The sequence below is a fragment of the Scomber japonicus genome, chromosome 9 (assembly GCF_027409825.1).
Source record: "Scomber japonicus isolate fScoJap1 chromosome 9, fScoJap1.pri, whole genome shotgun sequence".
Classification (NCBI taxonomy): Eukaryota; Metazoa; Chordata; class Actinopteri; order Scombriformes; family Scombridae; genus Scomber; species Scomber japonicus.
In genome coordinates, this window is record NC_070586.1 from 22,609,398 (window position 1) to 22,623,995 (window position 14,598).

General features: G+C 41.3%; 2 protein-coding genes across 2 annotated transcripts; one reads left to right on the forward strand and one right to left on the reverse strand.

Moving 5' to 3' along the window:
- Positions 1 to 55: 55 nt before the first annotated feature.
- tpcn1 (two pore segment channel 1) lies at positions 56 to 10,937 on the reverse strand. The gene is made up of 26 exons (XM_053325765.1): positions 10,335 to 10,937; positions 6,821 to 6,957; positions 6,128 to 6,304; positions 5,930 to 6,043; positions 5,626 to 5,756; positions 5,429 to 5,517; positions 5,236 to 5,270; positions 5,054 to 5,112; positions 4,791 to 4,890; positions 4,511 to 4,627; positions 4,264 to 4,388; positions 4,137 to 4,185; positions 3,989 to 4,052; positions 3,840 to 3,884; positions 3,702 to 3,758; positions 3,561 to 3,614; positions 3,369 to 3,441; positions 2,987 to 3,094; positions 2,718 to 2,879; positions 2,417 to 2,532; positions 1,832 to 1,878; positions 1,643 to 1,711; positions 1,454 to 1,550; positions 1,068 to 1,207; positions 892 to 972; positions 56 to 806 (listed from the first exon to the last, which is right to left on the reverse strand). The coding sequence occupies exons 1-26, from the start codon at positions 10,423 to 10,425 to the stop codon at positions 663 to 665; spliced, it is 2,481 nt and encodes an 826-aa protein (XP_053181740.1). The 5' UTR covers positions 10,426 to 10,937; the 3' UTR covers positions 56 to 662.
- A 1,588-nt stretch (positions 10,938 to 12,525) lies between these two features.
- iqcd (IQ motif containing D) lies at positions 12,526 to 14,113 on the forward strand. The gene is made up of 4 exons (XM_053325550.1): positions 12,526 to 12,978; positions 13,106 to 13,315; positions 13,421 to 13,492; positions 13,793 to 14,113. The coding sequence occupies exons 1-4, from the start codon at positions 12,526 to 12,528 to the stop codon at positions 14,072 to 14,074; spliced, it is 1,017 nt and encodes a 338-aa protein (XP_053181525.1). The 3' UTR covers positions 14,075 to 14,113.
- The last annotated feature ends 485 nt before the right edge of the window (positions 14,114 to 14,598 follow it).

The following is a 14,598-nucleotide window of genomic DNA, read 5'->3' on the forward strand; positions in this document are numbered from 1 at the left end:
CAGTAAATAAGTTACCAGCAGTTCAACAATCCAGCAAAATACATCAATGCATGTGACAATTTGAACAGTTTATTAAAATCCCTCAACTAACTCAAATACATTACAGGAGAAGAAGTTATATATAAAAGTACAATATTTTGAGTCTGAGACATTAGTTAGGAGATACACGGTAGCTTTTTTGTTGGGTTGAGCTTAAAGGAGTGTAAGTGCTTATATTTTTGGTCTTGAGAGAACTTAGTAGAAGTAATGTCTGTTAATACTGATCAGATGAGCCGTTAAACTAAGGCATCAGGTTGAAGTACTACATGATTTACAAGAGGTCACATAAGGCCTACAGCAGTCTACATACACATCATACTGTAGTAGTAGAAGTAAAGGTTCCCTCACATTTGATGCTGAAGCAGCTGTTTTTGAAAAGGCCAAAAGAGGATGACACCCCCACTTCAGTTGCCGAGCAACAGACCTGCACTGCTGTCTGTACTGACAGCTCCAGGGAGGAGCCGCCATTTACTCGTCTCACTGTCACATCAGTCCAGAAGGTGCCAGACTAGTTTCCCCCTGTGGCCAAAGGTGAGTGAGGAGAAACTAGAAAAGACCTGGAGTGATGAAGTTTGTTAGCATTTTAAAATGCTGAGATGAATGTACCGCTGGCAAACTGTGTGTTAGTTAATGCTGTGAGGTCCAGCCTGCGAGTTGAGCTGAGGCTCTGCGAAGGGAGGCGGTTCAGAGACGGGACTGTCCAGATCACGCTCCGGGCTTTGGTCTGGCTCAGGCAGGTTTTCCCTTGAATACTCCGCATACCACTCCTGGAGAAACGAGACAAAGAAAGGGTCAGGAGGTCACGGCACACCAGCTGTTGTCATGGTGTTAAGGATTGGTTCAGTTACTTACCTGTATCTCCTCCTCATACATTTTCATGCTGAGGTCACTCTTCGTCCTAGACCTACGACCCAGGTAAACCAGGGATAAGTGCTGCACACACAGAGGAAGGAGGGAGAGCTAGTTAGTCACAAGTAGAGCACAACACAAAAATGTATAGTGTGGTGTGTGGTGGTGTGTGCTCTTACCCCACTCCTGTCCATAGTTTGTAATACTCCCTGTAGAGAGCTGAGGGAGGACAGTCCTGGGCAGGTCTGTTTGTACAGCTCCAGAGTGGCCAGAGCTTCATCCCGACTCACTTCTACTTCAAACACGATCCCATTCTCATCTAGATTATGCACAGACACAGATTAAAATGATTTATTGAGCTCTGCTTCACAAACCACACCACAGATCAAATGTCATCTATGTCCCATCTGTGCAGAAATAGAGCAAATATCCAAGAACACATGAAGGCTTTAGTTCCACAGTGCTACACATTCTATGAGAGTGGCCTGAGTGAACACACACATATAAACACGCACAAGCACACGCTCACGCACACACACTCAGACACTCAGACACTCAGTCCCACCCTCTGGGTTCTCCACTGGTTCCCGGTTCTTGCGGCTGTAGTTCATGCGGAACACAAACGCATCCAGAATGAAAGCCACAATGATGGTCATCACCACCTGGAGAGGTCAAAGACATAAATATTGCACACATTCACAGATAAAAGTAAGAGAGCAGTGCGTACTTCCATTGACACATACACAGGCCTTACCATGGTAACTATGTAAAAGGTCATGAAGTATAACCGGCTCCAGTGGCTTGTCATAGACGTCACTCCTTCCTACAGGAGAGGGAGCACAGCAGCAGTCAAACAGTGACACCCACTGATTAATGACAAGACTGCAGAGTGGTGACAGGCTAATGAAAGACAGTGTGGTAACAGTAAATTACTTGATCTTACCATAGTGATGTACCAGTTATTGACAACAGTCAGTTCAAACAGAGTCACTGGAGAAAAACAACACAAGAAAATAATTAACATATGTTTTTGTTTTTTTTAAAGAGAGAGAGCATGTAACCAAACTAGCAAATTTAATGTCTTGTGATGTTTTGCTTCTTATCAACAAATCCAATAAAAAGAACTAAGTCAGCAAGTATTGTCTGTGCAGCTAAAGCCTGACATAACTTATTCTTCTGAGCCATAGACCTCCATTGTTTTCTATAAACTATGAAACTATTAAAAACACATCAGTGAGTCACACTGTTGACCTCAGGCACTGAAGTTTATTTTGAGTCAATCCCATTAATACTGTCCTACTGCTGTAAATCCTTGGCAGTGCACAAAATCTGCAGCTGAAACCTGGTACAAACACTACAACAATATATTTGTGACCTGTTCTTAAAGACGTTAGAATTCAGGAAGAACAAATGGACTGGGGGCTGAATGCCACAAACATCATTGGTTTTGTGTTTTTAGGGTATTTGTTAATAACACAAATATAGACTACTGTCAGTTTCATCCCTTAAAAAACATGAAGGCATTTACCAAAGCTGCTGAGGATGTTGTTGAAGTTATTGAGATAATAGTAGCCTTCTTCCAACACTGTTTTGTTGCCGTGGGTGGTGTTGATCTGTCTGTAGGAGTCTGCCACTGTGCTGGTGCTGAATCAATAGGTTGATGAAGAATGATTAATGGAAATCAATGTTATGTATCCTCTTGTGCCTCAAGGTATAGGGAAATGCAGAGGATGCCAATGCACCACAATCAGCCAATATGTAGAATACAGAGAAATATACTGTGATGGAGTGGAGTTTTGGTTACTAGAGAGAATGACAACATGTCTCACTTGCAGCAGTTGGGGTACACCACATCTGCGAAGAACTCCATGCCCACAATGGCAAAGGAGTAGTAGAAGATGATCAGAGTTAAGCCCAGACTAGCCATCCTGGGGAAGAGCTCAAACATGGTGTCCAACACATTGCGATACCTCTGCTTTATCTTAAACAACCTGCAAGAGACGACAGAGCAACATTTATTCAGAAAAGGAAATATGAAGCATAATAATGCCATATGTACGTATGCACTAAAATATTAGAATAAAAAATGAAAGCACACCGGAGCAGCTGAAATGGTCTGAGCACCACGATAAAGTAGAATGGCTCCATATCGAAGGCAAGAGCAATCAGGCCAAGGAAGGCAAACACTGTCACTGAGAAGTCAAACCTGAACAGGGGAGGACAGTAAGGAATAGCACCGGAAATACGAAACCAGAGTTCCAATCTTTTTACAGCATAGCCAAAAAAAATGACTCAAGTTAAGTATGAATACTGAATCCAAATGTCAAAATTTGAACAGTGTTGGTAAATTTAAAACTGTCTCCTCAGTATAAATCAGAGTTTCACTGACTTCACCACAAAGTCTACAAGTCCAAAGTTTTGGATTCAGTACTCAAATCAATCAATGTGTAACACAGCCCAGGAGCCCAGTAAGTACTCACAGATTCCACCCAGAGCTGAAATAAGCCATTGGCCCCAAACCAGTTAATTTGAGTAACACCTCTACACCATAAACTGAAAATGGAAGGACAGAGGCAGAGTTTATATTAGAAAACGCTCATGTAAACAACTTGAGTTAATGCTTGGCCAGATTTACAGAATATGAATACTACGTCACCATGAAGCCTACTCACTGGTAAGGAAGACAATGTAACTCCAGGGGACAAATCTGGACCAGGAGAATCCACCTGCAGGAGCAGAGAGGAGAGGAAAGTGATGCCTGTAGTCCAAACATCAACTTTGTCACAAGTCAGTGTTACTGAGAAAGATCTTACTGTTCAGTGAGTACGTCTCCACGAGGATCCACACACCGTTGATGGCCACCACCGCATCTGCAGTTACAAGAAAAAGTTTTATGATTTTGTCTCAGTTTCTCTGAGGGCAGCTGGGAGAATGTAGACGAACACACTTACACATGGCATACTGGAAGGCTTTCGACTTCACCAGCAAATTGATCCCTGTTAAAAGCAGAGATTAACGAGAATTAAGTACTGAAAACAAGGAATTGAGAAAATGTGATTTTGCTTAACGAAACCAAAAAAAGAAAAATAAGAGAACCTGCCTTTAAAAATGAGGAAGGTCGTGTGTGGGAGGTCGTCAAACCAATGTTCCCCACTGCGACGTGCCTACACCATACACAAATACACAGCACGTATATATTACAAACAGCCAAAAGGACCCAAAATGAGGTTAATATCTGAGCTACTTACCTTCCATTTAAGGCCAATCACCTCATAGAATTTATAGAAGTCCTCTAGACTATAACAGAAGAGTCACACTGAATTAAACTGGACGAAATTGTAACAATGAAATTAAAGGCAAAAGGACTTTGACTACCTGAGCATAGGAGCCCCTGAGGTGTTAAGAGCTTTATATGTGAGAAAGCGGTCTCTTGCAGACATGCGTGGTCGGTAAAAACGCATCAGGCCATCAAACTGCTTCAGCGACACACCCATCGGCCTCTACGTAATGCCACAGACAAACGTAAGAATACCAGTAATTGTAAATGCCTTCCGGTGGCAGTGAACGCTTAATAAATTTCTACCAAACGTGAACTAGATTACACAGAACAGTGAAGACTTACCTGACGGCTGACTAACAGCTGAAAGGCGTGATCAATAGCAGAGCGTTTGTGAAGCAACAAAGACTTGAACTTCATCTTCTCTACTTCATTAAATGTATCAAACACAACGGCCAGGAGCTGAACAGGAGCAGAGAAAATGATACTACAGTGATGCTGGACAAGTACAAGGGTTAGCTGAAACCCACATAGGACTAGAACACAATGGACTCATAAGTCCATTGGTTATGAACATTGTATGTTAGTATAAGTGTGAAAAAATGAAACAAGGCTATTTTCTTACCAGATTCATGATGAAGTAGAGCTCTATGGAGAGGTAAACAATAAAGAAAACACAGGACCAACGGTTTTTTGAATACGCCGGCATCATCACATCAGGGAAACTACAAGAAACAGGCACCAGAAGATACATTTTCATGAGACACAAAATGAAAGCGGCGTAAACACACAAGTGACGCAAAAAATTGATGTAGAACAAGAAAGTGCTGCTCGCATGCCATGTGTGCAGAGACAACTGATCAGTGCTACATGTGTAGCTGTTCTTACTTTGCTGTGGTCAGCAGCACAAACAGACTGACGAGGCTGTTCTCCAGAGTGTTGAAGTACTGTGGTGAGAGGAAAAGGCTTTAAGTCAGGAAATCTGACCACAACAGAGAGCAGCCACCCAAGTCTCCAAAGTTACATAATTCAAACAAACTAATGTCAGACAAACTCAAGGCTCAACGTACCGGGTCAGATGTGTTCGGAGAGAAGAGGCAGAAACCTGGAAGACAACGGGATAGTCAAAAACACCAAATCACACAAAAAGAAAGTAGATAGTTCATCCCTGATTATTTTATCATTTCTTAGGTAGAGAGGACAAAAAAAGAAGTGACAGCATTTAATCAATTTAATTCACTACAGAAAAGGAAGGATTCTTACCCAACATAGCAAATATAACCATGAAGAAGAGCAGCAGTAGGAGGATGTCAATAAAAGGTGGGAGCGACTGGAAGATCTGACGCAAGTTTCTGATTGGATTAAATACATTTGGTTAGGTTACAAGAGTCGTTAGTGGTGAAAGAGATTTATGTAGGAATTTTGTGTGCAGGACTGTGACCTGACTGGTCATTATGTACCTGCGCACAGCACCACAGTATCTACAGTCCACCAGGAAAATTGGTCTAAGAGCTCTGGTCACTCTCACATGAGACGTCTGTCTGATCAGAACCACTATGGCCTCCACAAACTGGAGCCACAACACACACGTCTGTATAGAGAGAGAGGAGGCAACATGAACAACAGCAACAGAACCTAATGAGGCCTGCAGAGTGCTGCAGAGAGCAGCAGGAGAGGGGAGCAAAGACAGGATTAATCTGTGGGGACTGCTAAACTACTACATTATTACGCAATCAAAAAAGCACCAAACACACATGCGGTTACCTTCACCATGGTCCTCTTGTGTCTTATGAAGGTGTCGAAGCCTAACCAGCGGAGTTTCATACAAAGTTCAAATGCCACCATGACCAAAGCCAGCAGCTCCAGGGTGGCATGGACCTGCAGAGGTATCAAACACACCGTCACTTTCTCCATCCGTGTGACAGGAAACTTGTGTGTTTGTGTGTGTTTATCTTCACTCACGTAGACATCCAGGCGCAGTGACGGCACCGCGGGAGCTTCACACAGCGACAGCATCATCAACAGGAGGCCTGTCAGCAGCTCCATCATGTAGAACAGGTGGTTGTGAGCGAACAGGTAAGCTGCCAGCGCCTTTGGGTTTCGAGGGTGGGTGAAGAACTTGTCGTTGTTCTCTCCTTCCTGTACATGAAATTCAAACGACGTGTACAAATCACAAACTTTAAGCCTTTTTATTTTATTAATATAGTAGTGATAGTAGTGATTGCAAAGACAACTGCTTTCTGTGAATTAATCTATTATTAAGAGGAATAATTCCCATGATTGTTAAGTGAATGTCATTATCTATCTATCTATATACAAGGTTGTAGTCTTTTGAAACATCTTTGCACATGAATTCTCAAGCCTTTTCATCTGTGTGTTTTTACATTTTAGTACCAACAACAAGAAGCACATGACTACAGTTTATCAGCAATGAATCCACACTTTTCTTGCAGGTCATCCTTACAGATGTATTACTTCCTGCAGCTTTTCACAGTGTAAATATAGCTGACTCAGAGAGAACAAGGTTTAACAAGTAATAAATTGCAGAGGGGGTAATAAAAGCCACAACATGAACATGTGATGTCATGGATCTAATCGCAGTTGCTCTTTACACTTAATAATTAACAAATGCTGCAATGCTGTGCTTGTGAATACCTGCAGATAGATGGCTGCCTCTTGGTAGTTCATCTCCCAGCTTTGCCGTAATGACGCATTCGGGGCTCTGTGGATTTGTGGCCCAGGTGTTGAGACCACAGCATTGTTCATTATGTCATAATTGCCTCCTCCTCCATCTGGAAGAAAGCACAGATGTGTCAGTGTATTGATACATCCCATATTCACGTGGAAAACACAGGCTGAATGAGGTTGTCTTTTCAATGCCATTTTTATGCTTCATATAGCACCCTATATGGGTCACACACACACACACACACACACACACACACACACACACACACACACACACACACACACACACACACACACACACACACACACACACACACACACACACACACACACACACACACACACACACACACTGAACATACCAATGCAGCTTAATTCTAATTGTAAGGCATAAGCGGAGATCACTACTGGACTCTCGTTACAGGTGTGATCTTCACGGCAACCAGCTGTAGCTGTGTGCCCAGATGAGCACTCCATTGATCAGTTTGGATTTATCTGCGGTGTGAATGTTTTAAGGGTCCTGAAGTCCGCAGCACAAGTGTGTGTTTGCGTCATTCACAATGCTCTGGTCTCGTTCCAGCATCCACACACATCTGGAGATACAGATGGCCAAACATTCCACTCAGGGCTGATGCAAAGTCCAGAAACACTTGTGTGTTGTCTGTCCGGATGCGAGTCGTCGTAGAGAGAGGAATATCCAGACCAGGCTGGGGGATCAAAGTGACTCTGGGAGACAGAACAACGCTCAAAACAATCTACAACACTTGTGAAGTTCAATACTTCTTTTACAACTTTGAAAAAAAGGCGTTCCACACAGTCATGTGGATGAGAGAGATAATGACACCAGTAACAGTGAAGTGTGACAGTAACACTTCACATTCAAAAAATGACCCTCCTGCCTCAGCAGTGAAATTTGAACTTTGAACTCGGTTATGCCAGTCAGTATGTGTTTGCCGTCTGATGTCACATGATGTCTCCTTCCTGTCACAGACAGGATACAGACACAAGACAGATAAACCACAGGTAGTCCAATGCTGCGTTACAGGAGGAAGAGTGGCAAACTTCAAAAGACAAGGAAGGCGTCTAGATGTCTAATAACATTGACAGAGCAGCATACCATTGTATGACATAACACAGAATAAGATTACACTTTTTCAATTGACAAAGAAAGTACTTTTTCTTCCCTTAAACTTGTCTTCAAAATGAAGTCGAAAGTACAGCTGAAAATCTAGATTTAACTCAATCTTCTCTAAAAAAAAAAGTAAAAAAAAAAAGTTCATTTACAATTTCAAGCTGGATTTGTCATAAGTATAAATCACAGTTTCTTCCTTGAACAAACGGTCCTTCCATGTGTCTTTGTACAGCTGCATATTTTAGTCCTTGGCGAGTCTATCTGGGTGCTCTTTCCATGCACTGTACATCATATGTTTCTGCTTCGGGGGACACTCCTTGGATTAAAAACATAGCGGAGACATATGAATCTCAGAAATGCAGTCACAGACGTTTCCTGTCCACCAGGATAGCAGCAGATTGAGCTGAAGTGTGAAGATCAAATTTCAGTCCAGCGGCAGCCTGGCTGTTATCCTGACAGGAGTACACCCCGTGTCTGCTGTGTGCCATTCCAACCCATCATTTGTTTGAGAACAATAACATGTTTGCAGCTCCTGGTCAATAACACAGCGGGGTCAGGCTCACAGAAACACAAACAGACTCAGCAATCATGACGGTTTCTCCCAGGAAAAAATTGAATCTAGTTTTGTGGTGATCTGAAGAGTCCTGACCCACAGCAATGAAAGTGAACTCCACACCCCTAATCCAGCATGTGATTTGTCTCTGAGGAATAACAACTGCTAGGGCTGCTTCTTTCTCGGTGTCCAAGTTCAAACTCTCTCTCCCTCCCTCCAGGAAAGTCTCCAAACAGTGATCCGCACGTACAAAATGAAACCTCTTCCTTATCCACCACTCCCAGATATCCTGGGGGAAAAAGTCCTCTCCTCTTCCTGTTAGCCTCCACAGCCGGAGAAAAAGATTCAGCACACTTACACACAGGCTGCAGACATTCACACACACAACACACACATGCTGCCCATGAGCACCAGGGAGGGGCTGAGGGGGTGCACGGTCTGCTGAGGCAGCAGTTTCTGAGATGGGTCATTTTGTAGCTTATATGTGAGGACTACAAAGGCAGCAGGATTACTACACAGAGTGGATGCATGCATGCCCATACATACAGCGCGCAAACACACGCACACACACACACGTGATCTCAGAGCCTGGTGGACCATCGCTTTTCTCCATTAAAGCAGGGTAGCCTGGACGTGCAGCATGTATGCAGCAGACCGTCAACAACAGAAAACTGTCAGCTTCAGACTGCATAATTGCACCTCTGGTAAGTAAATGAGCACTGACTGCATATCGTAACATATACTGCGATAATAACAAAATATATACGTAAATAATGAACTAGAAATACTTTGTGTTGCTGTAAACAACACTATACTATGCTCTGTAAATACTAAACAAAACCTGTGCATCACTGAGCTGAAAATGTAGAATAATTCACTCTCGGTTAATAAAACATCACACCTTTCTGTCACTTACAGTACAGTTTAATGGCAGTTTTCTGTACACTGAATCCCTCATACAAAAGCTTACACTCTGTTGCCACTTTATTTGGTACACCTCACTCGTTTAAACTACTTTAGAGATGTGTTGATTCAACTTTATGTCATTTCAGAGGCTGTAGTTTGTGGTGATGTTACCTTATCCACCCTGGTTATTTATTAAAAGATGGGTTCACAATTTTTCAAGTTTAAACAACAGTCATGTGCCCAAATAAACCCCAAAACAGTTTTTTCTGGCTGTTATCATTCCTCCTGTTCATATTTCAGAGCTTTCATAATGCAGTTACAATGTAGGTGATTGGGGCCTAAATCCACAAGCCTCTTTCTGTGTAAAAATGTATTTATAAGATTATATGAAACTAATATGAAGCTTCAGTCATCCAAATGAGTCCAAAAATGATATATCTTTCAATGATTCAGTCTTTTCAGTACTCAAGCACCTGTTTTTGTTTATATACTTTCACCACAGCTCAACAAGGAAACACTGTCCAAGCAAACAGAAAGAGGAAGTTTGATGCTAAAAAGACTGTAAATATATCAGATATCCACTTGATGTGACTAACTCGGACTGCTGGAGCAACCATATAAACTTTTAAATGCATTTTTGAACAAATGACTGGGGATTTTCGACCCCATCACTGACATTGAAAGAACATTTGAATGGGGATCTTTAATAGTCAGTATGAACAAGATGAATGATTACAGCGAGGAAAACCTCTTTCAGTGTTCATAAAGACACCTGACTGTTGTTTTAAGACAGACTTCTATCTAATACCATGTCGTGACAGAGTCAACACCAAACCAATGTCACATATCCACTTGTTTACATACACAGACAGATACATGGCTCCACTTACTCTCGTCTCTCCTCTCGGTCTCCTCGTTCAGCAACCCGCTGTTTGCTTCGTCCCAGGTCAGGATGAGAGGCACATCGTCGTCAGTTTCCATTCTTACACACAAACAGGCTGAGATGAGCCTGGAGTCACGGGGACAAGTACTCTTAAGCTAACCGCTTGCTAAATAAGTACACAGTTAGTGCAGCTAACCGCAAAACAACTGCACATCTTTCGAGCTCACAGCTAATGCTAACGCTAATGCTAGCAAGTCGAGTACTTTTTCAGTCTCTGCTAACTAAGAGAGTAGCGACTGATAAGTTAGTAGAAAATGTCTCTGCAAAAGAAGAACTAGCAGCTAGCCAGTTGTGCGTCCGGGGCAAGGCCCGCTAGTTTCCAGTTTGGTCTTTGTCCTGACACAGATGACATCTGTCACCGAGTCAAAGGGCTCACTGTCAGTCCGGGTAACAGGCTGAGGCTGCCCGTCCATAACGGCATCATCACCGCACCACAGGCGCCTGTTCTGGTCACATTTAACCGATACCTAAGCTCAAAAACATGTACATCTAAACAGATATATCCACAGACACAGCAGCGACACTGAGCTCAACAGATACTGTGGGTTCGTCAACAAAGTTATTCGCGACAGTGAAACAATTCACGGCAGGCAAGTCCATCGCTCTGACACGATACTGTAAAAACATTCATAGAAGGCTGTCACGTTATTTATTTAGTAATGATGCATTTATTAAAAATAAAACTATACCCATAAATTTAGTCATGTATTTAGTGCATTAGAATATATCCACAATGTGTGCCACTAAGTTAATGTTATATTGCCTCATGCATTTTTGGTATCTTAGCAACAGCATAAAATATCAACAGTAGTTCCTGCTTGCAGCCAAAGTTAACAGGTCTGTAACTTTAAACCTAAAACAACTCTCAGTATATACCTGCAATTGACATTTAAACGACCACTATATTCATTTCTTTCTTTATATCAAACAGTGTGATGTTTCGCTTTACAGTAATGCTAATTGCGTTAGCGTCAAATGACTGAACTATATTACTGTAACGTTATAGCTAATGAGCATTAATGTACAGTCAGTGTTGGGGAGTAGTTACATGTAACAGTGTAAGTTAATTACTAGATAAATGTAACTGTAATCCGTTACAGTTACTGAGAAAAAATGAAAAAAAAACAAACATTTTTTTACATTACTTATGAAGATGTTGGTGGGGTTACGTCTGAAGTCACACCTTTAAGATTTTGCTCAGGAGGTTTGTTTGTTTTTACCTATTTTTTAAATATTTAACATGTTACTGAATACATATATTGCGGTTTTTAATTCTTTGAAATCAAGATTTTTTTTGTATTTTGTAAATAAATCAGATCTTATTTCGAGCACACATGGGCTTAAATGGTGTCATGGTACCATACCAATTACCATACCGTGCCAGACTTTTGACTTTTTTCATGAAATATCTTTATTTTATATTCCAAAATCTACATGAACTAATTAATATATTTTCTAATGAAAGATAAATTTGGTTTATAAGAAATTATCTCCCTTATAAATCATGTCAGTATCTATGAAAAACACCTGAACTTAGATTTTGGTGCTGAACAGCTGAAAAATATAATAATTTAATTGAAATAGTTACATTACATATTACATTTTAAATGGGGTAACTAATAATCTGTAACCTATTACATTTCCAAAGTAACCTTCCCAACCCTAATAGTTGCAATGAGAAAATGACATTCACTAGTGTACCTGGGGTCTCACCTTCACAAGGGGTTGCAAGGTGACCTTTATTCGTGACCCCTTACATAGGAAATAAGAGAAATACAAACAATTTTGTAATTTTTTCGCCTTTTAAAAGCATTTAAATGTAACAGTCTGCAAAGAGAAAATCACCCTTAAGTTTCTCACATCTCATAGACCTGCAACCTGAGTCTAAAGTAGACATTGCTTACTCTTTTCTTACCATCAGAAGCAGTATGTCTGCTGAGGTGACAGCAGTGCTGGCTGAGGAAGCACGCCCTCAGGTCTTGACTTTCAGCCTGCAGCAAGATGCTCAGAAGAACCACGAGCTGTTACGGAAGAAACTGCTCTCTCTTGAAGCGCAGCGCATCGTAGACATATTGGACAACTGCATCAGTAAAGTTGAGATTGCAGCAGCTTTACCCGCTCTCCTCCAGTTAGACAGTATGTCTAGTATAGTGGATAAGGAGTTGTGTAGAGCACTTAGAGTGCATCAAATGCTACATGAAAGACTGGAAACACTAGAAGGTGTCAGGCAGGAATCAGAAGGGGCACAAGAGGGAGAAGAGGGAGAGGCAAAATGGAGAGCGAGGGCTCAGCTTGAGAGGGACATGAAGAACTCTGTCAGGGATCTTTTCAGGCTTTTCCGAGCCGATCCAGATATCTTTTTTGGTTTGAAGACAGAGCTAGGTATGAACATAGGTGAGAGTGAGTACAAACTAATAAGAGAGCTTAAGAGGTTTCACAGGCATATAATAGAAAAGTTGCTGACCAGCCTAGATGAGGAGCTACAGCAGGTCCTCAGCAGGCAGTCGTCTTCATTGCCTGCCCACGACATGAAGCACATAATCTCACTAGAGAAAGAAATGGCTGCGGCCATCAAGCAAAGAGATACAGAGGTAAGGCAGAAAAAGTACAACGGTCTGGTCTTTTACTTGTGGCTCTCGATTATTTGTAGAATAGAAATAAAAAATAAAGACGTTACTTTTATCTCCTGCTTATAACCACTTTCCAATTGTATCTCAGATTTCTGAACAAAAAGAGTTGGAGAGTTCCCTGCAAGAGAATGATACACAAGAAGCAGTTTTGTCAGTTCTGGCAGACAAAGAGTGCCAGTCATATATCAAGACATCAAAGACGAAGCAGGCCAGCCTACAACAGGAAATCGATAAACTGAACATCCAGCTCAATAATCTGATCCTTGAAAACAGAGCAGCAGAGAGAGTAATCCAAGAGGTACCGTTATTATATATATTATATATTATATATACCGCTTCACATTAAATGTCTCATATTTAACTGGAAGTGACAAATGTTTGTCATGTTTTTCTTCCTTGGCAGAAAAATGAGAAGTTGGAGACAGAAATTGAATACTTGCTTCAAACTTTTGATGATGAAATAGGAGAGAGACAGGTAACAAACTGGCACAAACCTTGTATCTGGGTGGTATCCTGATATTAATTAATCACAGTGAATTGACTTGGTTGTAAAATGTGTTGATAATTAGTTTGAGATCTGGGACTGATGCATTTATACTTGTATTCTAACATCTGCCAACAATTTGCATCAGACTACCAACTTAATTGGTTTAGGTTAATCTCTGTCGGGTTTTTTAACATTGATGCCCTTTTCACTGCCCATCACCATCTCTCCCCCCTTTCCTTTCATCCTTTTGCCCCTCAACACAATAACTGCCACCATCACCTGTCTTAGGCTGATTTGGAGATAAGTGAAACTGATTGTGAACGGGACGAAGGGGAGCTGAAGAAGCTGGAGAAACCCTATGCTGTCCTTGAGGTGGAGTGCAACCAGATCCAGGAGAAGCGTCGGCTGGCAGAAGAGAGGAGAAAAGTGGAAATGAAGGAGCTAGAGTTGAAAACCAAGGCTGCTATTTTCGCCCAAGCCTGGTGGAGAGGATACAGTACTCGCAAGGCCTTGAAGAACAAGACTAAAGGCAAGAAGGCCAAAAAGGGCAAAGGCAAGAAGGCTAAATAAACTACTCAACAGGTTCACCACTCACCACTGCTACAGTCACTCACACTCTACCTGTAGGGCATGAATATTTTTAGATGTTTTATATAAAATGAATAAACCATACATACTGTGTGCTTTGCATGTTATATGTCTTATATGTCTTGTATTTCATATTTTTTTGAACTACCAGAATTTAAACTATTTGTGAGCAACATTTAATATTTGGATATTGTTTTACTGAAGATCATCTCAAACTAATCATGAATGTTGAAACAGCAAAAAACAATGGAACATTTGGATTATATAAAATCAGTGGATATCCACTTAGGTGTTTCATAGTTTAGACTCCTATCTCAGGACTGCATTGGAGTGTACACACAGTAGTACATCAAGTTTAATGACTTCTGCATATCTGAAGCTTTTACAGAGAAAACAGAGATAAGCTAAAAAAAATTCAAATTACTCATTTATTGGTTAAACTAGTTGCTGTTTTCTTCTCTGGCCACATGATGGCAGCACAGGACTTAACATTCTGAATGATCAAT

Bases quoted from the DNA above. Each gene is read 5' to 3' on its own strand.
- tpcn1 (XM_053325765.1), bottom strand. From the start codon at position 10,425: ATGGAAACTGACGACGATGTGCCTCTCATCCTGACCTGGGACGAAGCA. The intron at 4,628-4,790 runs GTAAGAAAATAG...GCTCCTGTTCAG, and splicing joins TCTACTTCATCATGAATCTG to CTCCTGGCCGTTGTGTTTGA. The intron at 4,186-4,263 runs GTAGTCAAAGTC...CTTCTGTTATAG, and splicing joins TCAGGGGCTCCTATGCTCAG to TCTAGAGGACTTCTATAAAT.
- iqcd (XM_053325550.1), top strand. From the start codon at position 12,526: ATGTCTAGTATAGTGGATAAGGAGTTGTGTAGAGCACTTAGAGTGCAT. The intron at 12,979-13,105 runs GTAAGGCAGAAA...ATTGTATCTCAG, and splicing joins TCAAGCAAAGAGATACAGAG to ATTTCTGAACAAAAAGAGTT. The intron at 13,316-13,420 runs GTACCGTTATTA...CTTCCTTGGCAG, and splicing joins CAGAGAGAGTAATCCAAGAG to AAAAATGAGAAGTTGGAGAC.